The 16,056-nt window shown below is 39.7% G+C and overlaps 1 protein-coding gene across 1 annotated transcript in view; it reads right to left on the bottom strand.

The window, feature by feature from the left end:
- lama4 (laminin, alpha 4) overlaps positions 1-16,056 on the bottom strand; it is a 184,879-nt gene that overhangs the window by 12,443 nt on the left and 156,380 nt on the right. The window contains exons 32-35 of the mRNA XM_060850742.1: positions 9,201-9,354; positions 7,275-7,468; positions 5,015-5,204; positions 2,996-3,151 (exon numbers count right to left, since the gene is read on the bottom strand). Of these exons, the coding sequence (XP_060706725.1) occupies positions 2,996-3,151; positions 5,015-5,204; positions 7,275-7,468; positions 9,201-9,354 (694 nt within the window). The remainder of the gene's footprint in view (positions 1-2,995; positions 3,152-5,014; positions 5,205-7,274; positions 7,469-9,200; positions 9,355-16,056) is intronic.

Genomic DNA, 16,056 nt, shown 5'->3' with positions numbered 1-16,056 from the left:
TATTTAACAAGGAAAACAGACTTCCAACAGAATTCTTGCTTGCACTGAAGAGCCTACCCCTTGGTAGGAAAACAACATTGAATCGTGCTGGTTATTATTTTCTTTGATTAATCTATTATTATCTTGATTGAAACCGCCAACTACTAAAAGGAAATTTTAATTTGAAACCTATAATCTGATCCTACAATGGCATCCTAAGGACCCTTCCCCTCTCAAAGCCCACCTCCATGGCAGCATGAATCCGAAGGGTCTTGCATCCAGATAGAAATGCTAATGAAATATCCTACTGATTCCCAACTTCATTCTGTATTTGAATTAAACAGCTGAAAGTATAAGTATTTATACAACCTACCATTAATAGCATTTTCTTAGAACATTGGAGACTAATAGTCTGTCCACTCTCAGCACAGATCTTTCATAATTGTTTATAGGCATAAACGTCTTGTGCCACCATTCTAGTAAGAGAAGCTGCAACCATACACTGCCACCTGTACCCACTTTAATCTTTAACCACACACTGGCTTGCTGTCTCAGAATGCAAAACAGGTCATGCCCCATTTTCCCCTAAATTAAAGACACAGTCCCAAAACATAATCTTATAAAACCCTCACAGCTATAAGAAATTACATTTCCTGAAGTGATCAGGAACACACTGCAGAAAATCCAAGAAGAAACAATGGGCTTCAGAGACCAACATTATTCCAGGGGAAAATCTTAAGAGTCATTCCTGGTACTTTTGTATCCAAATTAAACGAGTTATTCATGGTATTGTTTAACTTGGATATAATTGCTCTACCTCTATTGCTTAATTGTAACTGTTGTCCCTACCTCTCTCAATTCTCAGCAGATGGACATGCTGTAACAAATACCTTAACAAACATCACGCTGTGGATAGCTTCTTCGCATTAGCAAAAAACCCTTCAATTCTTAGGCAGTGATACTGTCAGAATTATCTTGCCTTGACCCTCCCCTCCCCTATCCACAACATTGGTCAATTATCTAGCAACAATTAAAAATAGTGACCATGATATGAAATTGTGTGCTCTAAATTGTTGAAGCAGAGATTTTAATATTTGTTTCACTATAATAATCTTAAATATACAATGAAAAAGTGACCAACACAGCACCATTGAAATATATACCTTATGTGGGAAGAAAAATACCAGGATATGCATTAATTAACCTGTTTCAGTGACTGAACATATGAAGATCCTCAGATCCCCTAAGAGCATTTGCAACTGATTTCAAGGCTCTTTGAAGTCAGTCCTTCAATTCCCTTTTTAGTTTAAACTGGTAACCCTTTACACGGGAAGATGGAAATCATTTCTTAACTATGGGATGGTAGTCTGGGTTAAGAAAATACCAAAATAAAAGAATCTAAAGAGGAAACTCAATTACAAAATCCATAACCTTTCCACGAAATCCTTTCGAGAATCACCCTCAACAAAATTCATAAAATATTTTAAAATTTTGAAGACAATGGAAATGAATAACCACGTTAAGTTCACAAAGGCCCCCAGTTCAAATCAACGTATAATGGACAGTTGTCAGTATTCTGTCTGCAACCAAAGTGAAACCTACTCCCTTTATTATAGTACAGCAGACTACCCTTTATCTGAAATCCCAAAATTCGAAAAGCTCCAAAGTCTGAAGGTTTTATCGTGAAGTTTTTCTCATTAACAAGGTTGCTTGGCATTCAAACAGTTAACCCAACTCCACACCCACTTGATGCATGTCACTCAGACATTGTGTGTGTGTGTGTGTGTGTGTGTGTGTGTGTGTGTGTATGTATATGGTGGGGGGAGGACCTCAATTCTGTCTCAGGGCCTGTAGTAGTAGCAGTCAGTCTGCTGCTCGGTAAGATTTTTTTAAAAAACATTCACCGTTAAACTTCCACTTATTCTGAAATTTGAAAAATTCTGAATTCTGAAAACCTGCTGATCCCAAGTGTTTCGGATTAAGGACTGTGTACCTGTACTGAATTTCTGACAGTCTGTCATATTATTTAAAAAACATTTTCATTGCAAGTGTATAAATGGCTGATATGCTGGCAGAACAGCCCTCAGAGAAAAAAGCAAAAATGTACTTGAAATATATGAATACAATGCTACAATGCAGGCGTTGGCACGACACTGGAATTCTATGTGTGACCTTCTCCCCAACATAAGGTCAGCAGTGTGGATGTGCGCCGATGAGTGCATAACTTTCAGCACCATTTGTGACTCCTCAAATACTTAAGCAGTCTAGGTTAAAATCCAGTAGGACCTGGATAATATTGTGGCTTATGGTGAAAAGTGGCAAGTAACATTTATGTCACATCACGACAAGACAATGACCATCTCCATTTCCTTGGCATTCAATGGCCTTACCACCGTTGAATCTCCCACTATCAACATCCTGGGGGTTAAAATTGATCAGGAATAGAATTAGTATAGCCATATAAATACAGTGGCTACCAGAATGTGTGAGAAGCTAGGAATACTGCAGTGAATAATTTATCTCCTGACTTCCCAAAGTCTGTCCACCATCTTCAAGTCAGATGTGTGACAGAAAACTCCCCACTTGCCTGGATTAGTGCAACTTCAACAGCACACAAAAAATTCACCTAATGCCATACCGCTTGCTTGACTGGCATCACACCCACACACATCTAGTCATTTCATCATTGACACTCAGTAGCAGCAGTGTGTACTATCTATGAGATGCACTGCAGAAGTTCAACAAAGATCCTTCCAAATCTACATCCAATTCCATCCAGAAGGATAAGGGACAAGAGGTGCAGATAAATAAGAAAAACATCACTGCATCAAAACTCTAGAATTCCCTCCCTTGCCATGTGTATGATCCTATTGCATGTGCACTGTGGTTAAGAAGGCAGCTCACCACCACTTTTTCAAGGATATCTAGGGACTGGCAAGAAATGCTGCCCCAGCCAGCAACACCCACATCCCATAGATGAATTTAAAAAAAAATACACAGTATTTGCATAATTTACCTGAATGTTTTTGGCAGCTTTTCCCAATGGCACACCACCCACATAAAATGGTTCAGTTATATTCCATGGATAAACAGGACTGATGAGACTACCCTCTAGAATGTGGAGACCATCTATTATTAAACGTCCTTTATTATTTTCATGTGTGAAAATAACCTGAACAAAACAAAAACAGAAGATTTCAGTTGAGCTAAACATAATACATTAAAGATAACGATTGAACATTGAAAGTGTTCTTCTGCTTTTTGTTCAATTATGTTTTGATGATATATAAAGGTGTAAAAGTTGGAGGAGGCCTGCATCCCATTGTAAAAGCATGGATACATCTGCCTATGATCTTGATGTAGCTCACAGTGTTTGAGTGTTGATAGTGAACACGACAGGTCACATGCAAGTCACAGAAACAGAAATAGCTAGATGTAGAATAGAATTTCCATGGAAATAATGTCAAAGTACCTCTATTCAGCTCCCTTTCTTAGAGGGTTGGAATACATAAGCATAACCCACTTTGATCAAGTAAACAAATGAGTTCAGCCAAACCCTGGTCTAGTTGATCTATGCTTCCTTATTGCTTTCCACATGCTCTGCTCTGCCAGGCCCCTATTCAGTGTTGATCATGTTTCTCCTGTGTTCCCCCCAGTGTTTCCTCTGTGCACTGCTCTCTCTAGGCTCCTACTCTCCCGATTCCTGTCAATTAAGGAGAATCTACAGTGAAATGCAGGAATGTAACCTATTGATTGTAGCAAAACAAAACTGTTTTCTTAAAAGTGCTATTAAAATGCTCTTTATATCCAGTATTTACAGCATAAAACTATAATTTGGTTGAGGAACCCTAAAGGACTCTTTCAACAAAAAGAGTTTGAGAACCACTAAATTAGTAGCATACAACCATAATGAAAATTGTCATGCAATTGAACAGGAATTTAGCATTGCTGAAAAAAAGCACATTTGCCAAAGCTTTTTGTCTTGAGCTCATCAGGGCAATTCACAAGAACACCATCTATGGGAAAAAAATAACATTTATACTGCATGAGAGGGGAACGCTGATTGGTTGGTGATTATTTTCAGCAATAACAAAAAATATTATATGTATGATTTAAAATTTCTTGATGAAAATTTAACAAGTATAAATTTTCTTCAAAGTTCAACAGGGGGAGTGTTAATGTCATGGCTACAAAGGACTCAGAAATAGGCACTGATGATCTGTTTCGCTCAATGCTTGTCGTATTTCACTGCTAACGTTTGATTACCAAGTAGCGAGTTATTATTGCAATTAAGTGATATTAGTCCAAACTGGTTTAGTCAATAATTTGAATGTTGTATAGCTGTGCCTAAAAAGACAAAAAAGTAAAATTTGCTTTTATATAACATCATTAAAGGCCTCATAAAACTGTTTTATAGAAAATGAGAACTTTTGAGTGTTGTCACTGTTATAATGTAGGACACTTTGTAGACAACTTGTACTTAGCAAGTTCCCACAAATAGCAATGTGATGCTGCCCAGCTAATCTATTATTTTAGTGATAGTGACTGTCCTTAGTTCATTTACCTAACTTAATGGTTCTATTAGTGCAGAGGTAAGTAAGGCCAGTTCAAAAATAGCATTCTTAGGGTGGGTCACACACAAATAAACACACTTAGTTTGAATAAAAATATAAGGATTCATTTAGTTCTCTATATTTTGAAATAGGAGTTTAGAGTTATGGGTAAAATATAGGTTTAGAACAAAAATTTATTTTTACAAAAAGGGAAAATAGGATTTCTAACTGGGTCCAATATGCATCCAATCCATCTGTGTACATTGTGAAAATGCCACTAATATAAGAGTGCAAGTATTAACTGAATGCTGATATGCTGATTACAAACACAGTAGTACAGTGTATTTTCTCAATAAAATACCTTTGTTTTTACATTACAACAGATTGAACATGGATATGTATATCACATATATACAGATATATCACTGTGCAGTGGCACTTTGTTCTGGAAAGTATTCTCACAATCTTTTTGTCTCACTTACATTGTGCCAGAGACCATCATTGTATTTCTCTAAACTTCTTAATTTCAATTTTTCACGGCCATTACTGAATGAGTAAATAAGGTGACCACGGGCAATGAAAAGCGTCATGAACTGGTCTTCCTCTTTATTCGCCACATAAAATATAAGTCCATGTGAAGATTTAGTTCTGATGCTGACAGAGAAGTGGGATCTGAAAATACAACACCATCATAATAAATAAAACAAATTCATTTTGATGCATTGATCTTTTCCTTTACCTTTATGGAGCGTAAGCTACTTTGGGACCATCAGAGTGTCTTAGAGGTGAAAATCTCAGACAATTTTGCCGCTCTTCAGGCATAGTACCAGTGGGAGTACATATCAAAAGTCACAAATTAGGCTGGGACCTGGATGCAAAGGATCTTGCTCTCTTAAAGGGATTTCCACATGTTTTACCAAGGAATATATACAAACTGTAGGCAGAATCGATTAATTTCCACATTATTGATCATGAGAAAAACCCAGCAAAAAATGGTGGTGCTGTACTGCAGGAATGTGAAAAACAAGCACAGAAACAGCTTTTTAAAAAAAAACACTTAAATGTGCCCATCCCCTGCCCCTAAAAAGGATTAGCTACAAATGTTGTCAGCTTGAGGATTCAATATCTACCCTGTATTGCTTGATAAATACACATAGATTATCCTTCCACAAATAGGAACACTATTCTAAATGCACTTCAAGTTGGCACTGAGATTAACATAATAATGAAAGGATCTTTGGAAGACATTAGGACATAGGAGCAGAAGTTGGCCATTTGACTCAGCAGCTCCACTCTCCCATTCAATGAGATCCTGGCTGATCAGATAATCCTTAACTCCAATTTACTGCCTCATTTCCATTCCCTTGATTCCCTTACTATTTATTCCCTTGATTCCCTTACTATTTACTCTGTTTATTTCAGCATGACATATACTTAATAGCTCAACTTTGATTACCCTGTGCAGCAAATGATTCCATGGATCTACTACACTCTATGACAAAAACTAATTCTCCACATCTCTATCTTTAATGGTGGCTTCTTGTTCTGAGTCCAGTATTAGATGCTCCCACAAGGGGGAAAAAAACCTCGTCACAAATCCCCTGACAAATCCCTATTTATCACATTATTCTGTACTGGACAGTTACCAGCTTCCAGTCAGACTTTAAAACATACAAACTCATCACTTGCTGCAACGCAATAGGGAAGTTTTATTCTGTAACTGTGCACTCTAAAAAATGCAAACACTGTTACTCACCAGTGATCATATAACTCACTGCCTAAAGTGACACTGCCCCAACATAATATGCACCACCTATAATATATAACAAGCCTCTCCCTTTACGTTCAAACTTCCTCTTAAACAAACAATCCAGTGTTTACATAATTCCAAACACAATCTCTATGTCCAAGCAGCAAAACTATTTACATGGACATGATGCACGGTTTCCATTAGATATTACAAACAGGAGTCTCAGTTAATTAGAATTTGGTGGGGGGAGGCCTGTTCATGGTGGCTGTTTTCTTAATTCTCCTAAGGGATTCACCGAAGGGATACTGGAACATTAGGTACAGTGAGCTCGTCCTTATGGGGCGCACCAAAGTCTGTTTCACAAGGGCGATATCCTCACTGGTTACAGAGGTTTGCTCCGGGGTCAATGTGCATTCGTCAGGAACTGAGACAGAGGCCCCTTCTTAAAACCCTGCGGTTATGGAAGCTTCAACACTTGAGGCTGTGCCATTAACCGCTGACAGCTTGCCTTTGCCACATGATCTCACCCTGACTCAGTATTGGATTTGGGACCTGGCTGGGCCAGGACCTTGTCAGATACCCACTTGTCAGTCATATTGTAGCTCTGTGCCAGTACTTGGTCACCCTGAGAAGAGCGTGGCTGGGCCATTTGATTCCTTTCAACAATCTTGTGTGTTTTTTCAGGTAGCAACAGAACAAATGTGGCTCTTAACTTATTTGTAAACATCATGTGTGCCAATGAGTTCTGGGTAGAGCTGTGAAGTGTGTTTGGGTACATAGCTGCTGAGTTGATGAACTCGTGGCCTCCCTTCTTTTAACACTGTCACATGGTTTCACGACATTATATGACATCTTCTCAGTTATTGCCCATTCACTTAACCTGTATATACAATCTCAGTCAACTCCTTGTGTCATCATCACTACTTATCTTCCTACCTATTTTATGTCATCCAAATCATTAATATATATCATAAATAATTCTATTTACTCACTTGTGATTGAAATATTCAGGGATTCCAAAAATCTCCTGTCGACTGTTAGGAATGCCGCCATATTGGTGGGCATGTTGGATTGTCTTGGGATGAGTTGGTAGATAGCAGCGTGACTCTTCATGTAGGACATTTTCTTTTGTCTTTCCACTGTGAACCACTGAAACTTTTCGTAATTCTGCTGTACCACTGTTCACCTTTGCCAAAAGGACATTTGAAAACAAAATGAATAAAGTATTTGGAATAAAGTTAATTGACAGCTATTGTATCTGGAATTATTGAAGGAAGTTGATGTTGCAATTTTCCCAAGTAAATATAGTTAGCAGACTTTATTAAGTGAGGTTTTGCTTTTGCATGGAGGCCTTGCTAAGTGGGAATGTGTGTTTTTCATTTTATTTAAAGTTAACTATTAAAAAAGAACCTGGAATAGAAACTTAGTTTCAGTAATGGTCACCAGAAAACTTTCACCAATTGTTGTCAAACTTAACTGGTTTATCAATGTCCCTTTGGGAAAGAAATCTGCCATCCCATCCTGGTCTGGCCTGTGTATAACTCCAGATATATTGTATCGTGATTGATACTTAGTTATCCTCTTGAAGTGGTCTAGTAAGCCACATCAATGGCAATTATGGGAGAATAACAAATGCTCATCCTGCCAGTAATGCCCACATTCTGTGAAAGAAAAAATAGTCTGATACAGGACTGTAACACCATCAGATTGATTCTATAACCTGCACTCTTATCTAACAAATGCACCATGTGTAGAAACTCACTTTTTGAAAAAAATGACACTTTAGATTGTGAAAGTCAACAGCATCCACTTTGATAATGCGTGCGCTACACGATTCCATCATAATAGAGCAAACCATACTATTCTGTGCCTGACACTGCACCACCTTAATGCAATGTAGAGAAATGTCAGGCAGAATGGAGCACATGGCCCATTAATACAGTCCTGATGAAAGCTAATCAAACTAAATGGTTAGCTTGGTTTTTCTTGTCATTGATGCTGTCTAATATGGTGAATTTTCCAGCAATGATTTTGTTTTCATTTCACTTTCCATTAACCAAATTGATGTGCTTTTGCTTTATAAGGGAGCCTGTGTGATTTTAATGCACTTACTAATCAGAAATCAGGCATCTACTGTTAAGAGTCTAATTCCTCCCCACTAGGTTTTTCTTGCAGCCAGGCAACTCAGTCACCTGAGATGCCAAGCAAGCAGATAAACCCAAATTTTAGGTCTATCCTAAAAAATGTTTAGGAACAATAAACCACCATTTGAATCAATCTTTTCATTCTCCCACTTGATTCTCTAAAACACATTTATTTACTTCTTCAAGTCATTCGTACCATTCACTTCAACATCCTTTACTGGACACTGAACTGATTTCACATTGTTTTTTTGTTAACGTAGAAATAGCAATGAATAGTTCTTATAATTTTCCCAATTATTAACAAGTTGCCCCTCATTTTGAATACTTTGCTGTTATGAACAATCTGCCATGGCTAGTTTTGTCAATCTTTTTTCAGGATATGCAGAATTCAATACTCTGTTGACTTCTAATTGCTACCTCCAATAATGTATTATGTTGATGACTATTTATGAGTGTGGAGATATTCTCAATTTCTTATCAATAATATCCATTAGCAAATTGTGGGCCCTATGCAGCAATTCAGGAAGTTGAAGAAAGCTTCATCAAATTAGTATCAGTGAATGCATAAAATGCTTATTAGAGTTTTAAGTCCACAACAAGTTAGGTTTTGTTAGGTTTGTTTCTTAATAAGCATTTATTTATGATAGGATCACGCCATTGAGGCAATGTGAAAAGCTAGAACAGATGTCTGGGAAAGTACATAACAGCTATTACATTTAGGGAAGTTACCAAAACTTTGATGAGCGAAAGCACCAAATGACAAGAAATTATTACCTTTCTTCCTCGACCTCTCTTGGCTTTAGCAACATACTTTTGATGTTTCTGAATAATTGCGGCTGGATGAGTTTCAGCTGGGCAGCCATGCAGAGAGGCTTGTACCTTTTCAGCATATGTCTGGAAATCTTCTACTGCAATATCTTTCTCTGTTCTGTAGCATTTACAGAATAGAAAAAAAATCTGTCAATTTCCCCATAAGTCCTTTCTGCAGAAAATCTACAAATTACAATGTATCATGTAATTTATTCAACATATTAAAAAGAAATATCTACCACCCAATGAAAAACATGAAAATCCTGTCATTCACAGAGCATTCATGCTGTTGATCACTCATTAGTAGCACCATGTTGTAAGCTGTATTCCCTCTCGAATAGCATTATGCACCAACATACAGCATATGGACTGCATGTGGTTCAAGAAGGCAGCTCACCATTACTTTTTCATGGGTAACAAAGGATGAGCAATGAATGCTGGCCAGCTAGGCACACCAAATCCGATGAGTGAATGTAAAAAAAACACCTCTATCTGTTGTTTTCCCTTTGTTTCACTGAGTGTTCTTGAGCTGTTGCCTTGATATTGTAAGTGAGCTAGGTTTCATGCAACCCATCACAGTGGGAAAAATAATGCCTGGACGTACGTAAGCACGTGAGAGGCCCCATATCAGTAGCCTTATTATAGCAAAGCCACCCCACTAAGGCAGAGGGGTGGATGGGATTGATGCAAATTTCCAAATGGCATTAAGTTCACTTTAATGAATGAATGGCACCTACTATTCCTATTCCATGACAAACTAATGCTGGCTCAGAGATTTTGACATCCCCTCTTCTGTGACTCTTCACCCTCCCATCCCATCCTCATTCACCTGTGGCTGAGTGCCAAAATGATTCTGGATCTCTGGGGGGTATCAGCATCAGCAATCACTACTCCCGCTGGCATTGGGGACATGACATATTGCCAGCCTCTGTTTTCCCAGCAGCTCTCAGCAGGCAGGACTTTTACTACAGGGAGCCTCGATAATGCAGAAATGGTGGCCACTGAAGTGCCTGAGAGACACTGGACGCTGATGGGCATCACCCACAGAATTTGTAGATTGCTTGCTGGTTCTTTGTGGCCTGACAGAATCCTGGCCAATGAATTCATTCCGGTTGTCTTCCAGATTTCTTTTGTGCAGTTTGGAAGTTTTTAACTTCTCTAAGCCCCTGAAGCAACACTTTGTCGAGCTTGAGCGGTGTTTTATTATTGTTTTAGTTTGTGAAAAATTTACATCATTTACCATTAATTTAGCACATGTGAATACTTATTTTGTGCAAACTTTTGGAGTTAACATGCTCTTAACAATAGGTACTAGGTTTCAAAATTTAGGCTTCAAGATGAAGGTCTTGTTTGCAGCAACCAATACCTAAAATATTCACCATATTTATTTCATTGATCTCAGCATGTCACATTTTCCAATCCTTTGAAGATGTAAAGTTTAAAGCAGTATCTTGTACTGCAAGACCATCCTATTTACAATGTGAAATGGTTCAGAACAAAACAAAGTCTTGACCTCTGATTATTCAAAAGGGTATCTCTTTAGCTCTCAGATTTAAGTAGTTGAACTACAGACTGCATTTTCCATGTAAGATTACATTGACAATACTCGCAGGTCATCCAGAACTCACACAGCTACATTTACATGTTTTAGTTCCTATCTTTTCAACTGATATAGATTCAACAGATGTTTCATTGCAAAACCCTATGATAGTTTAACGATAGCAGCCAAATGTTCACGCGATAGAACTCCACAAATAACTTGAACTTCTATTAAGCAAGGATCTCTTTGATATCATAATTGATATATCAATTCAGAAAATTTGCAAGAGTTAGCAAATTGTTTCTAAATGTCCGAAAACAGCAAGCAGTTCAAAAATACATGATCATGACTAACGCTAGTGCTTTTCAGTGACCAAAAAGTCAAATTCTGCTTTCATTACACATGACGTCAAAGTTTTTTTCTGAAACAAGTACTTTTTAGAACCATATTTTGTAATTCAATCATTTTTTTTCTCTGAAAATCTAGAGCTCACGAAACTTAAAAAGACGTCAGGAGAGATGTCATCTAGACAGCTTATTTATTGTCACCCATTTTACACTACTGCACAGTCAAAATTGCCACTCTAAGTTTGAAATTATTTCCAACACGGGTATTAATCAGGGACTTGTGCCTCTCTGCAAAGGGTCATGAGCTTCACATCTGCTGATATTTAAAAAGGGCAGCAGGCACACAACAGCACATCCGTGACTAGCATAATGCTTTCTTAAAAATAATTATTCTCCTGTTGAGCTGCATGCTATTAGAGGGACTGCAGAAAAAGCCCTGAGGGAAGTTATTACTAGAAACACCTAAAGTAATGTCCCTCCATTTGTTTTCAGTTTAGACATCAAAATAACATACGTGAACTTTCAAATTATATCTGAAGGAACTTTAACAAGAAATTGCTGTGAGTTGTATAAACATTTTTTTCACTTAAAATGTAACAATGTGGCATATCCTGGAATGACTATGCTTTTAATTCAAGTTGAGTGGGAATCATTACATTCTGAACTTTAGTATCTTACTGAAGCAAATCCTCTGAAAAATATCAAGGGCTTGATTCTCCCAAGAGGAAAAAGAGGCAGGATTATTCCTCATGTAGCAATTCCCCTTCCATTCCAGCTAGGCTGGCAGATGGGATTTTCATGCATTGCAGAGTGAGATGCCCTCAGGACAGCCTTGGCTTATCCATTCGTACGCCAGAAACATAAAGAGAAGTGGAAGTGGAGGGTGGCATAGTGATAATGGACTAGTAATCAGAGACTACTGATCTGAAAATATGAGTTCAAATCCCACCATAGCAATTCATGGAATTTAGACTCAATTCATAAATGTGGAATAGAATGCTCACCTCAGTGATGGTGACCACAACCAGTACACAATGTCCTTTAAGAAGGAAAACCTGCCAAGATTAACTGATCTGGCTGACATATGACACCAGTCCCACACTCATTCCATACATGTACCACCCTCTGCGTGAAAAAGTTGCCCCTTAGGTCTCTTTTATTTCTTTTCACTCTCACCCTAAGCCCTCTAGTTCTGGACTCCCCAACCCCAGGGAAAAGACTTGGCCTATTTACCCCACCCATGCCCCTCATAATTTTGTAAACTTCGATAAGGTTACCCCTCAGCCTCTGACGCTCCAGGGAAAACAGCCCCAGCCTGTTTAGCCTGTCCTTATAGCTCAAATCTTCCAACCCTGGCAACATCCTTGTAAATCTTTTCTGAACCCTTTCAAGTTTCACAACATCTTTCCGATAGGAAGGAGACCAGAATTGCACTCAATATTCCAACAGTGGCCTAACCAATGTCCTGTACAGCCGTAACATGACCTCCCAACTCCTGTACTCAATACTCTGACCAATAAATAAAACATACCAAACGCCTTCTTCACTATCCTATCTACCTGCAACTCCACTTTCAAGGAGCTATGAACCTGCACTCCAAGGTCTCTTTCTTCAGCAACACTCCCTAAAACCTTACCACTAAGTGCATAAGTCTGCTAAGATTTGTTTTTCCAAAATGCAGCACCTCGCATTTATCTGAATTAAACTCCACCTGCCATTTCTCAGCCCATTGGTCAAGATCCTGTTGTAATCTGAGGTAACCTTCTTTGCTGTCCACTACACCTCCAATTTTGGGGTCATCTGCAAACTTACTAACTGTACCTTTTTTACTCACATCCAAATCATTTATGTAAGTGACAAAAGGTAGAGGACCCAGCACCGATCCTTGTGGCACTCCACTGGTCACAGGCCTCCAGTCTGAAAAACAACCCTCCATTACCACCCTCTGTCTTCTACCTTTGAGCCAGTTCTGTATCAAAATGGCTAGTTCTCCCTGTATTCCATGAGATTTAACCTTGCTTATCAGTCTCCCAGGGGGAACCTTGTCGAACACCTTACTGAAGTCCATATAGATCACATCTACTGCTCTGCCCTCATCAATCTTCTTTGTTACTTTCTCAAAAAACTCAATCAAGTTTGTGAGACATAATTTCCCACACACAAAGCGATGTTGACTATCCCTAATCAGTTCTTGCCTTTCCAAATATATGTACATCGTGTCCCTCAGGATTCCCTCCAACAACTTGCCCACCACCGAGGTCAGGCTCACCGGTCTATAGTTCCCTGGCTTCTCCTTACCGCCCTTCTTAAACAGTGGCACCACATTTGCCAACCTCCAATCTTCCGGCACCTCACCTGTGACTATCAATGATATAAATATCTCAACAAGAGGCCCAGCAATTACTGCTCTAGCTTCCCACAGAGTTCTAGAGTACACCTGATCAGGTCCTGGGGATTTATCCACCTTTCCTGTTTAAAGACATCAGCACTTCCTCCTCTGCAATATGGACATTTTGCACGAAGTCACCATCTATTTCCCGACATTCCATATCTTCCATGTCCTTTTCCAGAGTAAATACTGATGCAAAATACTCACTTAGTATCTCCCCCATTTTATGCAGCTCCACACAAAGGCCACTTTGCTGATCTTTGAGGAACCCTATTCTCTCCCTAGTTACCCTCTTGTCCTTAATATATTTGTAAATACCCTTGGGATTCTCCTTAATTCTATTTGCCAAAGCTATCTCATGTCCCCTTTTTGCCCTCCTGATTTCCCTTTTAAGTATACTCCTACTTCCTTTATACTCTTCTAAGGATTCACTCAATCTATCCTGTCTATATCTTACATATGCTTCCTTCTTTTTCTTAACCAAACCCTCAATTTCTTTAGTCATCCAGCATTCCCTATACCTACCAGCCTTTCCTTTCACCTTAACAGGAATATACTTTCTCTGGATTCTTGTTATCTCATTTCTGAAGGCTTTCCATTTTCCAGCCGATCCTTTATCTGCGAACATCTGCCTCCAATCAGCTTTCGAAAATTCTTGCCTAATACCGTCAAAATTGGCCTTTCTCCAATTTAGACCTTCAACTTTTAGATCTGGTCTATCCTTTTCCATCACTATTTTAAAACTAATAGGATGATGGTCGCTGACCCCAAAGTGCTCACCCACTGACACCTCAGTCACCTGCCCTGCCTTATTTCTCAAGAGTAGGTCAAGTTTTGAATCTTCTCTAGTAGGTACATCCACATACTGAATCAGAAAATTGTCTTGTACGCACTTCAGAAATTCCTATCCATCTAAACCTTTAAGTCTATAGCAGACCCAGTCTATGTTTGGAAAGTTTAAAATCCCCTACCATAACCACTCTATTATTCTTACAGATAGCTGAGATCTCCTTACAAGTTTGTTTCTCAATTTCCCTCTGACTATTAGGGAGTCTATAGTACAACCCCAATAAGATGATCATCTCTTTCTCATTTCTCAGTTCCACCCAAATAACTTCCCTGGACGTATTTCCGGGAATATCTTCCCTCAGCACAGCTGTAATGCTATCCTTTATTAAGAAAGCCACTCACCCTCCTCTCCTGCCTCCCTTTCTGTCCTTCCTGTAGCATTTGTATCCTGGAACATTCAGCTGCCAGTCCTGCCCATCCCTGAGCCATGTTTCTGTAATTGCTATGATATCCCAGTCCCATGTTCCTAACCATGCCTTGAGTTAATCTGCCTTCCCTGTTAGGCCCCTTGCATTGAAATAAATGCAGTTTAATTTATTAGTTTCCGTCACCTCCAAAAAGACCCCACCACCAGGGATATATTTCCCTCCCCACCCCTTTCCGCTTTCCGCAAAGACCGTTCCCTCTGTGACCACCTGGTCAGGTCCACACACCCCTACAACCCACCCTCCAGTCCTGGCACCTTCCCCTGCCACCGCAGAAACTGCAAAACCTGTGCCCACACCTCCTCCCTCACCTCCATCCAAGGCCCTAAAGGAGCCTTCTACATCCATCAAAATTTTACCTGCACATCCACCAATATCATTTATTGCATCCGTTGCTCCAAATACAGTCTCCTCTACATTGGGGAGACTGGGCGCCTCCTAGCAGAGCGCTTTAGGGAACATCTCCGGGACAACCACACCAATCAACCACACCGCCCTGTGGCCCAACATTTCAACTCCTCCCACCCCACTCTGCCGCAGACATGGAGGCCCTGGGCCTCCTTCACCGCCGCTCCCTCACCACCAGATGCCTGGAGGAAGAACGCCTCATCTTCCGCCTCAGAACACTTCAACCCCAGGGCATCAATGGGGACTTCAACAGTTTCCTCATTTCTCCATCCCCCACCTCACCCTAGTTCCAAGCTTCCAGCTCAGCACTGTCCCCATGACTTGTCCTACCTGCCTATCTCCTTTTCCACCTATCCACTCCACCCTCCTCCCTGACCTATCACCTTCAGCCCGTCCCCCACTCACCCATTGTACTCTATGCTCCTTTCTCCCCACCCCCACCCTCCTCTAGCTTATCTCTCCATGCTTCAGGCTCTCTGCCTTTATTCCTGAAGGGCTTTTGCCCGAAACATCAATTTTTGCTGCTCCTCGGATGCTGCCTGAACTGCTGTGCTTTTCCAGCATCACTAATCCAAAATCTGGTTTCCAGCATCTGCCTATCTCGTCCCGGCCTGCCCTGACAGTTTGACTCACTTCTGTTCTTAACTGTATCAGTCTCAGATTGATCTCTTTCCTCACTATTTCCCTGGATTCCACCCCCTCACCCCCACCTTAACCTTACTAGTTTAAATCCTCCCCAGCAGCTGCAGCAAATTTCCCTGCCAATATTTTAGTCCCCTTCCAATTTAGGTGCAATCCGTCCTTCTTGTACAGGTCACTTCTACCCTGAAAGAGATTTCAATGATCCAAAAATGTGAATCCT

Source organism: Hemiscyllium ocellatum, chromosome 3 (assembly GCF_020745735.1).
Source record: "Hemiscyllium ocellatum isolate sHemOce1 chromosome 3, sHemOce1.pat.X.cur, whole genome shotgun sequence".
NCBI lineage: Eukaryota > Metazoa > Chordata > Chondrichthyes > Orectolobiformes > Hemiscylliidae > Hemiscyllium > Hemiscyllium ocellatum.
Note: the sequence above shows the minus strand (reverse complement) of the source record. Positions and strands in the feature narration are given on the sequence as shown.